The sequence below is a fragment of the Rhizoctonia solani genome, chromosome 1 (assembly GCF_016906535.1).
Source record: "Rhizoctonia solani chromosome 1, complete sequence".
In the NCBI taxonomy this organism is placed as follows: domain Eukaryota; kingdom Fungi; phylum Basidiomycota; class Agaricomycetes; order Cantharellales; family Ceratobasidiaceae; genus Rhizoctonia; species Rhizoctonia solani.
The window spans coordinates 1-16,116 of record NC_057370.1 but is presented as its reverse complement, the minus strand read 5'-3'; the positions used below and the strand labels follow the sequence as shown (position 1 = coordinate 16,116).

Sequence of the window (16,116 nt, the reverse complement as noted above, 5' to 3'; positions counted from 1 at the left end):
CCCATGTCCGTTCGCTTGTCCAACCCTATCAAAAAGAGCCACCCTCCGGTGGATGCCCGAACAGCTGATTCAGTCTGCAAAGATATTGCTAAACACGTTACTATCCAGGATATCCCCAATCAGGTGTTTGCCGAAGCCTATCTCTCTGGATCTTCTCGTCAGCCTAAAATATGGACTTCCGCGGAGCAACGATTAGTAAAGCGTATTCAGGATACACCACAGGGACAGGGGAAGACACTATTCTCTGGCTATGCGCCACTACTTCGCTTGCTAAATTGTGTGAGCGAACAAACCTTCCAACAACTGCAACACGAAACTAGGCGGAAAGCTCTTGTCTTCCATTCTGGTGATAAGTGCCGGGTAATGAATCCATTCACTGCACAGGATCGTTGCCCAGATATTGTTACAATATGGGTTGAATCGCAGGTCTTTCCACAGATTGATTGTGAGTGTCACCAGTCGCAACCAAGCCTATCTGACAGATTGTCTGAAGACCCTGCGACGAATCAATTTCTGAAATTTACCTGGTGTGAACTTGCTACGATTGGAGAAGCCAAGATATCTGAGCACGGGAAGTACCAACTAACGAGCTACCTTCAGAACCATCTTCAGCTCCACCCCGAACTCAACGCGGTTTTGGCGTTTGCCGTTAGAGCAAATGGATACGCGCTATTTTATCACGATGCAGCTGTTTTTCATCGCTCCAAGTTTAGCTGGGAACCGGGTCCATTGTATGCCTTCGTGCAAAAACTGTATGCTCAACCATTCCAAGATCCCTCAATGCGGCTATTGGACCCCAAGCTTCCGGCGTGGGCCACGCAAATCGGAAACGATGTCTATTTGTCCGAAACGCCACGCACTATTGCCGGCCCAGGTCAACGGCGGTATACAACCACAGCAGTAAACCTTGTCAACGATGAGTTGGTGTTCATCAAAGATATCTGGCGAGCCCAGAGTCGTTTTTTTTTCGAGGCGTTACTTTTTGAACAAGCCCATAGAGGAACTCTCTTGCCTGGTCTTATGGTGGTTCATTCTCACGGCTATATACCTTACGGGGATGGGGCGCACATTCGGACAACCCATCTCGGAATCGACTCCATCGGGGAGACCGATGGGAGGTACAAGATGAGAATGGTAACGAAAGATATTGGGCGCCCTCTGGGGGGCATCTGTTCGTTGCGCGAGCTCCTGTGTACCATGTACGATGCGTGTGTCGGTACGTGGTCCCCCAAGCATAATAACGGCCATTGCTCAAAAGAAAGTAGTACAACGTAACTTATACCGCAAGTGTCAAATATTACATCGCGACATTAGCGATGGTAACATCATGTTCGCGCCTCGCACTCATCAGTATCGGGAACGTTGTGCGAGGGGTGACGCCGAGGTAAAGTTTGTCAACCAAGTGTTGGCGAAGGACATGTAAGTCAATGCAAGTTCTTCGGCGGAAGTAGGGGCTAATTGCAGTGTAGGAGTGTCGAGCCAGGGCCGACATGTTTAATAATTGACCTGGGAAACGGTTCGGATTTGAAAATGAAGCGTGGCCAAGATGCATTGACGGAGCGGGCAGTGTGTTGACAGTCCATATGCGCTCAACTATGGTCTAACAAACGTTCGTAGGGGACCCCTAGATTCATTTCCCGTTCTGTTTCATCCGGAAAAATACTTCGCAAGGCAGATTATGACAGCCAAGGAGTGGTCATGCCGTCAATGGAAGGATCACTGGCCGATTATCGCCAATTCATGCACACTACCGAGTACCAGGTTGACGACAACCCTGGTCCAACAACCAATGGCGAGATAAAATTCTCACACCGGTTATTCCACGACGCCGAATCGACCTTTTGGGTTATCGTTTGGACTCTCGCTCGGTCAATTGGGGAAGGATCCCAGGTGGAAACGGAACCTGAAGATGATTTCCGCGAGTTTTTCCACACGATGTATAGGCACCACCCTGGACGCGGAACCAATGACTCCCGCTCAAAAATATGCTCCAAGTCTCTGGAATATTGGACTTCTATCCTTCACCCAGACCTTGCATCATTGGATCGGATGCTTCAAGCGATGTTCCTGTATATCAATCCTGAGTGGGCCTATCGACCTGATTTAAACGCCGAACATGTGCACGAGGCCTTGATGCGACTATTGCTTGCTGAGATAGTTTGCATCGATGAAAGCGGAAAGGATATCTCTATTGTTATTGGTGGGCGTCCGATCCCTCCTCCCCTTGACTACACGCCGTCACTACCTCCTAGCACCATTAGTTCTCTCTCTTTCGCTGTTTCTCGCGCGCAATCAAATAGCTCTAAAGAACCTCAAACTACCAACTCAAACAGGTCCGGTTTGGAGAGCCTCAAACATTTAAAAAAGCGCAGCAAACCTCCTGCTGAACCACATGTATTCGATCTAGGCCACAGCATGCAAGAGCTCTCATTAGGATCTGATCACAAAATCGTGCCCAGTCTTGAAGAGTCTGTACGTCGTAGTCAGCTGAGGGCGAAAGGGAAGTTACTCGTCTGGGACAAAAAATCTTGCAATCTGCAGGCTCCAAAATTGGACATTACTCTATAATTTCCTGGACAAGAGAACGTCGCCCATCTTCCGACACGGTACGCCATAGACCAGTCTTGTTGATGATCGGCCAACGGTTGGTGCCGAACAGCAGAGTTTGATGCCTTTGTTTTCTTTTTTCTTTTAGAAAATGGATGTATTTAGAACATGAATGCTGACCCATACTTAATCTTCTACAAATTTGATGGTTGAGTTATGCGTCAAGCATTCAGCAAGCGGCAGCTGGAATAGAGACAATTTCTTGGATCAATTGTTCTAACACCTTACAGCAAATCGTGGGTGAGATAAATCGCAAACTGTTGACTGTATACATTCCTTGATTTTGGTCTGGTTGGCGAGAAAATGCGCGTCTGTTAGCAACATGGGCCCAGCACTACACAAAAAGCTTGCGTCCGTGGGTTAAGTGGTGGGCGATTGCTGTTGCCAACTTTAAATTCAGTGTTATCATTGTTATTGAAGTCTGCAAGCGGCGCTTACCTATGGTTGGCAATGAGTGATTAGACTTCCAATGACAAGCGCTTATAGTCATCTGGCTTCCAACTGCCACCTTTATTCACATGTATTATGCGCCCAGCAAGAAGTGGGGTCTGCTTGACTCTGCCTTGCACAAAGTGACAAAAGGAGTCAATCAGGCCGTGCAACGCCAGAGCCCACTTTGAACCTTAAGCATGATATCCAGCCCTCCAACCCTCGTCCATGCGGATCAGCTCAGCCACGGGCTTCCAATACAGCTTCTCGTAATATATCAACCAGTCCAAGACGCATTCATTCGTATTGAATATATACTTGACCCATTGAACATCGCTTAATCGGCTCAAGCTATGTTCACCGCTGAGGCCAGAGTTCGTTGTGGTTTTTGGGTCTAGAAACCCAATTAAACCAAATAAGGAAAGCCCTTCAGGCACGGTGGTAGCCTGTTTTTTTACGTGTTGACTGGCAGGCGCTCCGTCCTCCAAAGATTTCTTGATCACGACAACCAACACCCTTGGTCAAGTTTTTTCATCAATGTTTAATAAGTACAAGCAGGTACCGCCTCAAGACCAAGAGCTTGCGACGTAAGTGATACTAGTCTCATGCGTTTGAATCATAATTTATGTGTTCAGTATTCCACGTCATATGGACGTGAGCGCTGTCCATGCGGTGAATTTTGCGGCACCTCCCATTGTGCCTTCATACCATAGGTAAGAAATATGCACAATTATATATTCAAGTGACTTGACCCGACACTAGTGGCAAAGTGCCTACATTTTCCGCACCTTATCCGTACGATCCAGGCTACTATATATGTAGCGAGTATAAATCACATAACCACATACGAGAGTCCACTTCAGCTATATGGTCCGATTATGACAAATGGACGGAATACGTACATCCTAACGGCTCACTCTACTGGACATGCTCTGCATACCCTGGCCAAGTCGTATCTGACGTGAAGCCACCCCTCTCTTCCTTGGACACCCGCGCCCCAAGCACGATATCCAGAATCATGGATGGGTTAGGGGAGGTGCCTCTGGTTCAAGACTACCATAATTGGGAGATATACACCGACGGGATTTCGTGTGTGTATATTGACCACGGCTCTCGGACGGCTAGCAATGGGTTCGAATCGCTCAGCAGCTTCAGATCTCAGATACAGAAGCTCCAGGTGAGTATAGATATCGAGTCCAGTAAGTCAAGCGTATTTTCAAGACGAGTTTCTTACGCCTTTTACTCAGAAGTCAAGCTCGAGGCCGCGTACTGGACTTACATGCAGTCTCACCCGAACCACAGAGAGTTGCCCGAAGGTGCTATTGACGATACAACTGAGGCTCTGGTCTGGTGTCATGCAGGCAAGTATACCGTTTCAACTTGTAGACCAGTTGAGGTTGATCTTCGCACGCTTGTCCAGATCGAGTGCTTTTCAAATATTCGAATGCGCCTTTTTCTCAGGAAGATGCCCGAGAGATGACTGAACTAATCAAAACAGTGGCAGGTAGGTTAAGCTGAGTGTCTATTCGGATAAATATACTTAATAATTCCAGATTTGAAACGGTCTACCCTCAAAACTTGGTACTGTGCAACTATATTGCGCGCTATCTGTTCGTTTTGCTTATCCTCCTGGTTATCTTACCCTGAATATCTGGACACAGGTAATAGTCGGCTGGTGTCTCACTATGGTCAAAATGATGCGCGAGAAGTTCGGCGAAGGGAAAAGGCCGAAGAAGTTGAATCGACTTTGCCGTACGATTCGGTTCGGCATAAAATTGGCTGGTATTTCGTAACGTTCCTTCTCCTTGGCGTTCCCGACCGGTACTTGAGGCGTATCAACAATGTCGTACGTATACTCGTACCTGCCTGATCAAATTTATGCTGATATTCTTGCCTACTAGGACCGTACCCACTCAGGAGACGGTGTCAATACTCTGAGATGGCGAACGTTTCTTAAATTGTTATGTAAAGAATGGACCGATAGCAATCTGTTGGTGAGATCTGGTGTGGAGTTAGTGTTCAAGCTTACTGACATTGAATGAAGGCAACTGTGCTCGTCTCGTAAGTGGGAATTTTCAAAAGCATACACCACTCCTTACAGCTTTTTTATAGGGCCACGGTGGCGTTCCTGGCAATTCAAGGAATCAGTGGAATTACCGTCATTGCAAGTATTGTAGCCGCCCTACATGCGCTTAGCTCGGTACTCTGTGGCATGTTTCTCGTTTCCAGTCATCAGGACCGTGTCGAAAGCTACGGTATCACTGGGGTATGTTATGTTGCATAGCCGTAGGGATGACCATGGCTAATACATAATTGAACGTCAGTTGACCTATTTTACGCGGGCCAAATCACGTAGCACTGGTACTGTCCGTCCCCTGGCAGTCATTCTTAGTCTCCCGATCTCGTTTATGCTCTGGGGTATGGTATGGTTCATATTCGCGGTCGTCAGCTGCGCATATAAGTTTCCGCAAGGCGGCGAGGCTAATCAATTTCCCACCACTGCGGTTCGAGTAACGTCTTTCGTGTTCCTCTGTGCACTTTTAGTCATAGGGGCCGTCCTCCTGTGGTTTTATCGTGGGATTTGGGGAATGCCATTCCCAGTCGAACAGCAGACTCAGTCTCAGTCTACAACAGCTCACATGGTCACCGAACAGGGTGGAAATCCACCTATGATGTATTCCGGTGATCAGTCTTGGGCAACGCCATTCGCTATACCGGTGTCCCAGGCTGTTCCGCTTCATGCTGGGCCAGTAGCCGCTGTCGGCACGGCTGGGCCTTCTGAAATGCCCGAGATGAATGCACAGATACGCCCTCCACACCCTCCGCCACCAATTGGTCCCGTAGCGGCAGCTCACTTTCCTCCCTATGGTCAACCAAGCAAGGCCGCTCCGGTGAACAATACAGTAGTCAACGCTTGTCTCCGGCCTCCTATTTCCACGTCGACGGCATTAGCCCCTCCCCCAAGCTATACTCCGCCTCCGCCTCCAGCACCTTCTACAAAATCATCGGGATCTAAACTCTTACTCAACCTTATCGATAAGGAGGCATGGTTTACTGCTATACATACCCAACCAAGCTACGATCAGCTACTAATTGATATTCGGCGAGAGGCAGAAAAGTATGGGGAAGTTCAAGATATCTCAATTCCCAGATACGGTTCGCTTGCTCATGCTCAGATTACATTTGGTTCTCAAGCTGCGGCTGGTAACGCATTTATTGCGTTTCAGGAAAGTGGTTTGTTGGGACATCAGGTGACTTAAGCAACGAGGTAATACGAAAGGATCCGGATGTCTCTCTGTTTGGTTGTAAACCCTTGTTGTTTTGTGAGATATTCCTTGGACACAGGCTCAGTTATATCCCATTAACTCCAGTCAAATATGAATGCCATTCAGCCGTAGATCTCTGATATTTCTCATGTCTCTCATATCAATTGATGGATCCGAGACATCCGACAGCACGGGGATAATTTCTGTATCCCAGAGCATCCAAGACACTAGTCACACACGTACAAACAACTTGCTTATATGCACAAACAACTCACCTATATCCATACTTACCCCTATGTCATTGCGGACTCAGATGTCATGCTCCATCTTGTTTTTATGTTTACACTTGTCCTCAATGCAGTTGATTTTGTGTTTATATATGTATCTACGCCTGTCATTTGCCAATAGTATAAAATTGAAACTGCCTTCATATGTACTTGATATCTTGCTGTCCCGCACTAGTTTATGGCCCGTGTTGTATATAGCGTAACAGTGCCATGCCCAATCCCTGCAACCAATACCTTGTTGTCAATTGACACAGAATTAACAAAATGCCCAAGTGACTACCAAAGACAGAAACAAATCCTATATATCTAAGCTCATCTATATAAATAGGTCCAATATACATGGGTTTGCCACACGGCGCCACACCGGAGGAGATGTTGGGACTGTGGGATAAAATGCATATGCTTAGGTGAGCGTGATGTGAGAGATATTAGAGATATCAGAGATCTGTGGCTAAATGACATTCATCTTTGACTGGGGCTAATACTGTTTTCGACGTCCCGGCGCTTGTTTTTCGATCAGCACAAACTTTTGATAACCGCAGTAAGCTTCAGTATCGTCCTGACCATATGCGCAGCCCCTCATTTGGGCAAGTTCGTAGGTAAATTGGAGGCGTGCTGATACAGCCTCGGATACAGATAACAAGGGATTTAGGAAGCAACAGACAGATATGGACGTTTCGAAGGATTTGAGAGTTTAGAACCTCTGGCTTCGTCCGAGGCTAATGTGCAATTCAATTCAAACAACTGATTGGTGCATATGAGAGGTTTTGATCACGTAAAAGTGGTAATTTACTGCTCATCACTACTCAAAAAGATGAGTGTGCCTGAGTGGTCATCAAGGGGTAGCTGACTTGCTGCGCCCGTTGTCTCGTCACCGGTGCTCAGTGCTTCTCGGCTTCAGCGTATCCGCCAAAGTAGCCGACGACATAATACTAATCAATCCATACAGGCCCAGGATGACTCAAAAGTACTGCACGAGGCTTGTACCCCATTTGCTGCATCCTATACAATACGGACCGATGAACATAGGTAGGAAATTGTTTTTGGTTGTGAATCGTTAGAGGTCTTCCGAAGTTGACTCTAGACGGGCTTGTCAGTAGACTAAAATACAGACGAGAATCAATCGGAGTGGCGTACGAGAGCCAAGAACGCCAAGAACTATCATGTATGCGATATCTCGTCGGCAAAATCTCCGAGATCCACCATAGCCACATTCGCGATAGTTGATCATGAAGCGACTGAACTACATCTTTTTCGTCCTCATTCGTACCTAACCGGACCTATTAATTGGGAAACAGGTTAGAAAGGTTGGGAAGAATGATATCAACGGTTCTTGTGTCCAGTCTTTTATTCAGATGTCTTACCCCAGGATGCGCAGTACCATCCACTGTTATGTCAACGACCTTCGGTTCGGGTGGCGTGGGAACCCTGATGACCGGCCAAAGAGTGGCTGGGTTCAGTCCTATCGTGTCAAGTTTTGAGGAATCAAAGAGGATGCCAGTGTCATTGAGGAAGCATTCGCGAATCACCCATCGGAGCGGGATACGCGCCAGGTCGTTGGGTGTTTCAATCGAGACAGAGCCTCCACCAACGTCGCAGTGCGCACCCGCAAACCAAACCTCTGGAAGATACACTTGGTTGATGCCGGATAGACGACGAAGAATTAGACACAGCGTACCCTTGACATCTGTCTGATGGTGTAGAAAGACGTAGAATGTAATGTACTGTTCTGTAATCGAGTCAAGTGGGTGACTCACCCAATGTATGCGCAGTACGCGCAAGCGTACGCGTAAGTCATACCTGTAGAGTATAAAAGGGCCTTGTTCAAGCCCCAAATACTCATCTCATCCCACTCTTGTATTTACTCGGTCATTACTTGTATTCTAATCTACTACTTTTATATAGAAATCGAATTCGTATTTCTACACCGAGCAGGTGTCGCTCTTCTCAATCGCAGTGTTCTAATCTCTTAGGAGAGAATATAAAACATAATACAGGTTATCCTAGATTACTTCACCTAGCTTGAACATATGATTTCAGCGCAGCATTACGCACCACGTTTGCTATGGGGGGTGACCCACGGCCAGCTACTTCTCATCAAACGCTGCCGTGTACGCACTGCACCGGAGACACAATCGACTGGCTCATAGGCCTTGCCTATTCCCTTATTTCACACCCTAGCCTTACTCAGCGCCTGCAATAATTGAGGGAGAGTCTCACTCGTGCCTCGGTTCTCCGGTCTTCTTCCAGCGCTTGGCGCCGGATAACCCCACTCCCTCCGGTTCTGGGTGGTACGCCATTCATTGGCAAATGCCTTGAGCTCATCTCTACGCTTTGCGCAAGTGAAGACTAGCAGCAGAGGCCAAGAGTTGAGGTTGTTGGAATCTAACAAGTTGAGCATGGGCATGGGCCACCAAATTATATAGGGTCGAAAATAATATTGTAATTGCTCCTTTGTGGTATAGCGTCAATAAAAGTGCAACAAGGCTGATTTGCTCGACCTGTACTTATCCTTCTTTTTAATATCGTAAATTTTATAGTCGTTGTGAGCCCAGGCCTTATAGTGCGACTTTCTAACTACAGAGTGATGGGACGCGAGTCAGAGAAGATAGAAAAGAGGGTAGTCCTGACATTGGGCGACACAACTATACTAGAGATGTGGATGACTATACGGACGTACTACGGGCTGTAACTACGGTGTAATACAAACATAGGTACAACATATTAACGTAGTTAGATGGCGAGACATTTTGTGCGCCAGAAATGTTCCAGGAGTGCGTGGAGATTCATGATTACGGGTGTTCTCGTGTGGGGTTGGGAGTATACGAGAGTGGAAAGATGGGCACTCTGTTGTAGAATTAACTGATCGCAATTCCACATCAATTTATTCTATTACCACAATGACAATTGGGATATGTCTAAATTGTTCAAAACTTTATCAGGTAGAGTAATTACAAAAGTCTTTTTGCGATCAAAATAGTCTGAAATGTGTTGAACCCCTGATCAAATGATTGTGCTATTTTCAAATCATGATGGCGCTTCGAAAATGTCCGGCCCTTTTGCCGATGTAGTCAGCGCGAAGTAGCTCCATGCGTCTAACTAAGCTTTTTAGCGCCCAATAGATTGCGGGTAGCACAGGCTTCCAGCGCTACCAGTATTTAGTGGGCGCTAAAAAGCCTAGTTAGACGGTGAGGTTGTGGTGGGCGCTGGCGAGTATTTTGGCTTCTTTCTGAGCAAACTAGCTCTGTGCGTCTAAGCAAACGCCACGTCATGTACATAAGCGGAACAGTACACATATAGAGTAGTAAAAAGAACAGCGAGGCGTAAATGCGCGCGTACGCCTCGCCTAACGAAGCCTTATCACGCTTGTTACATGTGTATGCCTGGGACAAGGGTATGACCATCGCGCATGACAGTTGGACTATATATGAACCAATGAAGCTATGGGCGCCTGTCCGCAACCACCGCTGGTGCCCTTCAAACATATTCCTTATATCACCTTAGAGCGGCGAGTAGCTAGAACATGCTCCTCTTGTCGTACTTGACTCGGCCTCGTCGACTATGGCAAACCTTGCTGCCCATAAACCTACGACAGCCCAAGGTGATGTTGCTGTACAGTGGTCTACATTCAGCTCCCTCACCTCAGGCTACTGTCCCACACCCCACATCTAACTCGAGCTCAAAAGAGCCCCTAGTCGTACCAGTGCCTGAGACTCGCGAGGGCCGAACCTTGGTTCTATGCTTTGATGGGACGGGCGCGCAGTTTGATGAGGATGTGAGTACTAATCTCCAATTTTGTTGAATCTACAATAACAGATATCCCAGAACTCGAATATTGTTCGACTGTTCCAAATGTTGCACAAGGGCGAACCACTGAAGCAGAAGGTCCGCAAGTTAACATATCTAGCCGGTGCGAAATCTCAGTTTGGATTCACTAGATTTACTACCAAGCTGGTATCGGTACTGGAATAACAACCAGCGGCTCAGCCAACAAGTACGTCAATGAGTTCTATGGCCTTGTAGATGCAGCCTTCGCAAATGGACTTCCGATCCATGTTCAAGGCATGTGGGATTAGGCGCTAATCCATTAGTGCCAATCTTCTGATGTTGATCTGAACAGGCGGATACGAGTTTCTTATGAATAACTGTGCGTAAATCAGCGTCAGCTATTCAAACGAACCTAGCCTATTCTTTTCTGTGCGTTTAATAGACAAGAAAGGCGATAGAATCTCATTGTTTGGTTTCTCCCGAGGCGCATACACCGCTCGCGCGTTGGCGGGGATGCTCAGCAAGGCATATCCTGATATTGTCTCATTCCATACCTACCTAAATTGTGATCATATAGGTCGGTCTTCTTCCGTCACATAACTACGAACAAATTAAGTTCGCCTATCGGCATTTCAAACAAGACGACGTAAAAGGAAGAAAGCAATCTGAAGAGTTCATGAAGGCATTCTCAATTAAAGTGAAGGTTGATTTTGTGGGCGTTTTTGACACGGTCGGAAGCGTTGGTACGTATATACCTACGCTAAATTTCTTTTAATTTTGACAAAATTATGAATGATGCATAGGTTTTGTCCATCGCGAGCTTCCGTTTACCAGGTCTAACTCCTTGATCCGTGTATTCCGGCACGCGTTGGCGCTTGACGAGCGCCGAGCAAACTTTGATGCGAATCTCTGGAGTCGTTCCGCGAAATCAAGGGGAAAGCACTATGGGTGGATAGCCTGGATGAAGAGCCTTGTATGGAGAGACAACAATGCGAATCATGGCCAGGCTGAGGAGTGTGATGGTCCGGATAAGGACGATCAGTGGTACGGCCATGATTTCGGAAGGCCTGTCAACACCAATATAAAGGGTATACGGTACCTTATCCCTTGCCCTTCAACTCTCTTTGACTATGTTTATCTTATAGAGGTCTGGTTCGCCGGTGCGCACGGCGACGTTGGCGGGGGTGCAGTTCTAAACAGAACGCCCAACGACCTAGCGCGTATCCCCCTGCGATGGATGGTTCTCGAGTGCTTCCGTAACGACACCGGCATCCTCTTCAAAAGTGCCGAACTCAAAAAGATCGGACTGAACCCAGCCACTCTCATCAATTTCCCCGCCGTACCAGAACCTAAGTTGATCGGGTTGAACGAGGACGGCTCCCCACATTATGGAGGAGGTGACGCATGCAAATCAGCAGATGTGAGTACAGTCAGTGTCTCTCGTGAGTCTTTTCAAACGTGCCTCGACCAAAAAGGTCCTTTCAAGGATAACCGAGGACAAAAAGGATGCAATTCAGCCGACTCATGATCGGCTGGACATAAGTTGGCAGAACCGCAATATAATGTGGTGGATATTGGAGCTACTTCCAATCAAGCAGTGGTATCAAAATAACGATGGTAATTGGGAGTCTCGGTGGAGGTAAGTTGCTTAGTATTGGCCATGTTTTGCGTTTTCGAGTCCTGACGAGATTGCCTAGATGGATGAATCTTGGGAGACCTCGAACAATTTATCGTCAAGAATTTTCCAAGCCGCATGTCCATTGGTCGGTAGAGTATAGGAAGAGGCAACCGGAGAAAAAGTACAAACCTCTTGCAGGGCTGTTGGATCGGCCTGGACCTGAGTGGGTTGATTAGCGCTCTGCAATTATCAGGAAGCCAGCTACGTACAAAAACTGTAACCTTTTGAAAGTAGATTATGTTCAAGTAGATTATGTGCAAGTGTATAGATTGGCATGAAGGACTACTTCCTTGGACTTCAAACAGCACTGGGTGACTGATTGAACCACAGAAGGGGGTCAAAAGTCTTTTATTTTTCTCTGCTCTCACATAAGCTCATGCACTGTGTGGATGTATGCTTCTTGCTCTCATGTATATATGTATGTAAATCTGTAGAAATATCATGTAAATAGTACAGTGTCCTAGATGTCTAGTAGGACACCAAGGGGGTTGGCACTTGTGGCTGCAGTGTACAAATGAGAAGTTGCTTAAGGCAACAAGGAACCTATCTATGGCAATGACCAACTAAACTATGGCAACAAAGATGCTTAAGGCATTGAGCAACTACCTAGGTACAGTGGGGAGCATGCTTAAGGCAGTAACTAAGTAACTAAGTAACTATTTACTGGACCTAAGGTCCTTGTACAATTGGGGGATGCAACAAGAGGTAATTGACCTGGGTGTTACCATGGTTGGAGAAGGAAAGAGGCCAGCCCTGGCCAAAGGTCAGGGCATCACCTTGGCTAAACATAACCAACCACAATAAGACTGCCTAATCCAAACTTAAACTACTTACTTGTTGTAAACAGCTTAAGTTTTGTTTGATATGTCAAACTCTTCAGTGGATCACTCTCTTATATACCCCTGCCAAGGCAGTGCGGCTGTAAGGTCTCTACTTATTGGATGTATATATGTGACTTGGTTGGCAACAGCGTTGCCTAAATGACAAGTTGTAACACACACTCAATATTGATGTTAAGAGTAAAGACAGGGGAGAGTGGGTAGGAGTCCCAGGGCCTTATAAGGTGCCCAGGTCAATACATGTGTAAACAGAAGAAACCAAATGAACGTATATAGTTAGTAATCAGCCTGAACAGAGCACTGGGTACAAATGTAACATAGAGAGAGGTAATGGTGTATTGTAAGGGTAACACATACACCAGAGCTAGACCTACAGTGATTGCGTAACCCTTACACTTGCCCTCCAGATGGTTATAGTATGAAAAATCCCTTGAATTTTTTCAGAAAAATCAGGTTTCTGCTTTTTCCTGCAGTCCAAAGTGCATGGGACTTTGTCAGTATGGTCTTTCATCCCATGCGCACCCACCCTGAAATTTTGGTGCAATTTTGTTAAGGTCAAAAATAATCAGTTTTTGTTAATTTTATGAGTGCAGCCTGAAGGACCAGTTGCTGACTGGTTCTAGTTGACCTTGCCATTTCTCCTGAATAATAGGTACACACTCTGATCAAAGTAATATAAGCCTGTTGGCAACAAGTCCCAACTTCATACCCTTACTGTGGCCCAAGATTTACCACTATGCATGCTCACTATGGACCCTGAGGACCGTTCACCAACCGGTCCACTTGAATCTCTCCTTTTTTCCTTATCTCTTGTACATGGCCTCATAATAGTAGTATAGGCCTGTTGGCAACAAGTCCCAACTTCATACCCTTACTGTGGCCTGAGGTATATTGTTATGCATACTTGCTATGGACCCTGAGGACCAAGAGTTCATAATATCATGTCTATGCAGTGTCCATGCATTACATTGTGTCCTCTTTCAGAACCCATAACCCATAACATGTCTGGTTATTCATGCCTCCTCCATGTGACCTTCCTCCCTTTCCTCCTCCTCAGCAGCACTTCCCTGACCATCCCCCCTATCCTCATCTTCACTGACTGAGTTATATTCATGCTCATGCTAAGACGTGAGTATCAGCCTTGCAACATGACCTCTTCCATCACACTTACCACCTTCTTTAGCTTGGTTGATACATGCTGTCAACAGGTCATCTTGATTTTTGCTTTCCTCCCCTTGGCATCTCACTTACCTTTCCTTTTGCTAGCAATGCATCCACCAAGTATTGCATGTCTCCATCTCTATAACTTGCTGTTATTTGATCCAGGAGTTCAGCCAAGCCTCTGCTTTCTTCTTTTGTCATTGACTCTGCACTGGCAATGACTCTCAGGATGGATTTGTCTAGTTCCCAATCACCACCTTGCTGGAGTTTTGCTGATGGAGTTCCAAATGTCATTAATATTCTGATTTACTGTTCAAATGCCACAAATCTTAGATAAAGCACTCACCATCAGCTTCATTATCACCTCCATCCTCACTTCCATCTTGGTGTGTGTCAACCCCCTCAATATCATGGTCCACCTCCACATCTTCTATTTGATCATATCCACCATGAGATCCAGTAACTTGGCCCTGGTCACCACTATGATCTTCAAGGCTTGGCATTGTTGTGTGCCCATGATTGGATTGCTCATGGTAAGAGCTATCCTCCATGTCATCCACATCACTTTCCTGAAGATTTGCTTCAAAAGTATCCTGCCTAACAGCAATAACACCAGGGGTCTTGTTAGCCCTTAGTCTTTGTTGCTTCTGTGGTCGATTGGAATGATTGCTTTCTGCCCCACGCTTGGCTGGAGTTGACATTTCCAGGGCAGCTTGCACTGCATTCAACTACAAGCAATGTATGTCATTTTTCTTTTACCACCCAACATTCAATTGAGATGAGAAATTTTGGTTTGGTTGTTGCTTACCTGACTTGATACACCCAGTGTTCCACTCTCTTGGCAGTCTCCAAACTCCTTTGGCACTAGGAGCTCAAACTTTGTATGCAAACGTTTGACCTTGAACAGCCTCATTACTGTCCACCATGCCTTGCTACTGTTGAGCAGCTGTTGATATTTCTCTCGGCTTGCATCTTCAAGTTCAAGCATTTTGTGCTTCTGGAGATCTGTGTGAAGAGTCTCCCAACTGGACCACACCCTTTGCATCACCTAGTATCAAGATCATCCAATCATAATGCCCTTCTTTAAGTTTCCAAAACAGTGTATCACACCACAGACACTAACCTTGCATTCATATCCTCTGGCATTGGCCTCATCTCCATGTTTCTTCAAAAGAAACTGGGCTATCACTCCTGCTGGATGATCAGTGGTATTCTCTATTGTTTCTGAGGTTCCCTTGGTAAATAGAGTGAACTCATCCTTGGTTGTGATCATGTTGATCATCTGGAAGATCTGATTATGAGAAAAAACATTGGTGATGGATCATGTATATGGAGACTTACATGAGTTATCACTGTTTGCATCAGCTTCAACTCCTCCTCTACAATCTTGGATCCAAGGCAAGATGGGAGAATCACCTGAAACCAAACTGTAGATTCACACTTGCACTCAGAGATCAAATTGGCCTACCATATCTGGAAAAGTCCATGGATCATCCTTCCGTGGATTCAAGTGGGTAACAAAGTTTGTTGGGCGTGCGCGCACTCTTTTGAGTGCCCCTGAGCGCCCACCAGGTAGAGCATCCCATGCATGTGCTTGCCTTTTCTGACCACTGTTAGTCACCTTGAGCTTGGACATTTGGCAGGACCTTGGGGAGAGAGTCAAAGCATCCTTGGGAACATCACTCATCCCCTCAGTCAACAGGTCCACCTGTGCCAGCATCTCATGAACAAGGCCAGCAGCCACCTGTGAAGCTGATCAGTACTTTCTGGTATTTGCAAAAAATCTGGTACATACCATGTACAGACGGCCAGTTGTTAGTCTCATCCATGAGCCTGCTGAAAATGTTGCTGCAATATGCACACGAGCCAGGTTTTAAGGTGACTTAGGATGCATCCTAACACATCCTAGGTGACTTACATAAGCCACAAGTGCATAAGATTCCCCCTTTCCTCATCACACAGGTTAGGTTAGGTTAGGTTAGGTTAGGTTAGGTTAGGTTAGGTTAGGTTAGGTTAGGTTAGGTTAGGTTAGGTTAGGTTAGGTTAGGTTAGGTTAGGTTAGGTTAGGTTAGGGTTAGGTT

At 46.3% G+C, this 16,116-nt stretch overlaps 3 protein-coding genes across 3 annotated transcripts; 2 read left to right on the top strand and 1 right to left on the bottom strand.

Annotated features, from left to right (window-relative positions):
- Window positions 1-3: 3 nt before the first annotated feature.
- Window positions 4-6,296, top strand: RhiXN_03521 (uncharacterized protein; the record flags this gene model as incomplete). Its single annotated transcript, XM_043323338.1, has 16 exons — window positions 4-445; window positions 494-1,216; window positions 1,266-1,419; window positions 1,470-1,566; window positions 1,618-2,472; window positions 3,595-3,623; window positions 3,672-3,749; window positions 3,799-4,235; window positions 4,284-4,432; window positions 4,498-4,540; window positions 4,590-4,646; window positions 4,698-4,882; window positions 4,938-5,030; window positions 5,081-5,097; window positions 5,149-5,302; window positions 5,361-6,296. The coding sequence occupies 16 exons, from the start codon at window positions 4-6 to the stop codon at window positions 6,294-6,296; spliced, it is 4,449 nt and encodes a 1,482-aa protein (XP_043175757.1).
- Window positions 6,297-10,150: 3,854 nt separating this feature from the next.
- Window positions 10,151-12,211, top strand: RhiXN_03520 (uncharacterized protein; the record flags this gene model as incomplete). Its single annotated transcript, XM_043323337.1, has 8 exons — window positions 10,151-10,201; window positions 10,236-10,364; window positions 10,406-10,474; window positions 10,528-10,644; window positions 10,935-11,100; window positions 11,161-11,777; window positions 11,833-11,996; window positions 12,055-12,211. The coding sequence occupies 8 exons, from the start codon at window positions 10,151-10,153 to the stop codon at window positions 12,209-12,211; spliced, it is 1,470 nt and encodes a 489-aa protein (XP_043175756.1).
- A 1,676-nt stretch (window positions 12,212-13,887) lies between these two features.
- Window positions 13,888-15,833, bottom strand: RhiXN_03519 (uncharacterized protein; the record flags this gene model as incomplete). The annotated part of the gene is made up of 9 exons (XM_043323336.1): window positions 13,888-13,995; window positions 14,046-14,072; window positions 14,126-14,307; window positions 14,382-14,763; window positions 14,844-15,083; window positions 15,159-15,317; window positions 15,377-15,451; window positions 15,504-15,779; window positions 15,831-15,833. The coding sequence occupies 9 exons, from the start codon at window positions 15,831-15,833 to the stop codon at window positions 13,888-13,890; spliced, it is 1,452 nt and encodes a 483-aa protein (XP_043175755.1).
- Window positions 15,834-16,116: the final 283 nt, after the last annotated feature.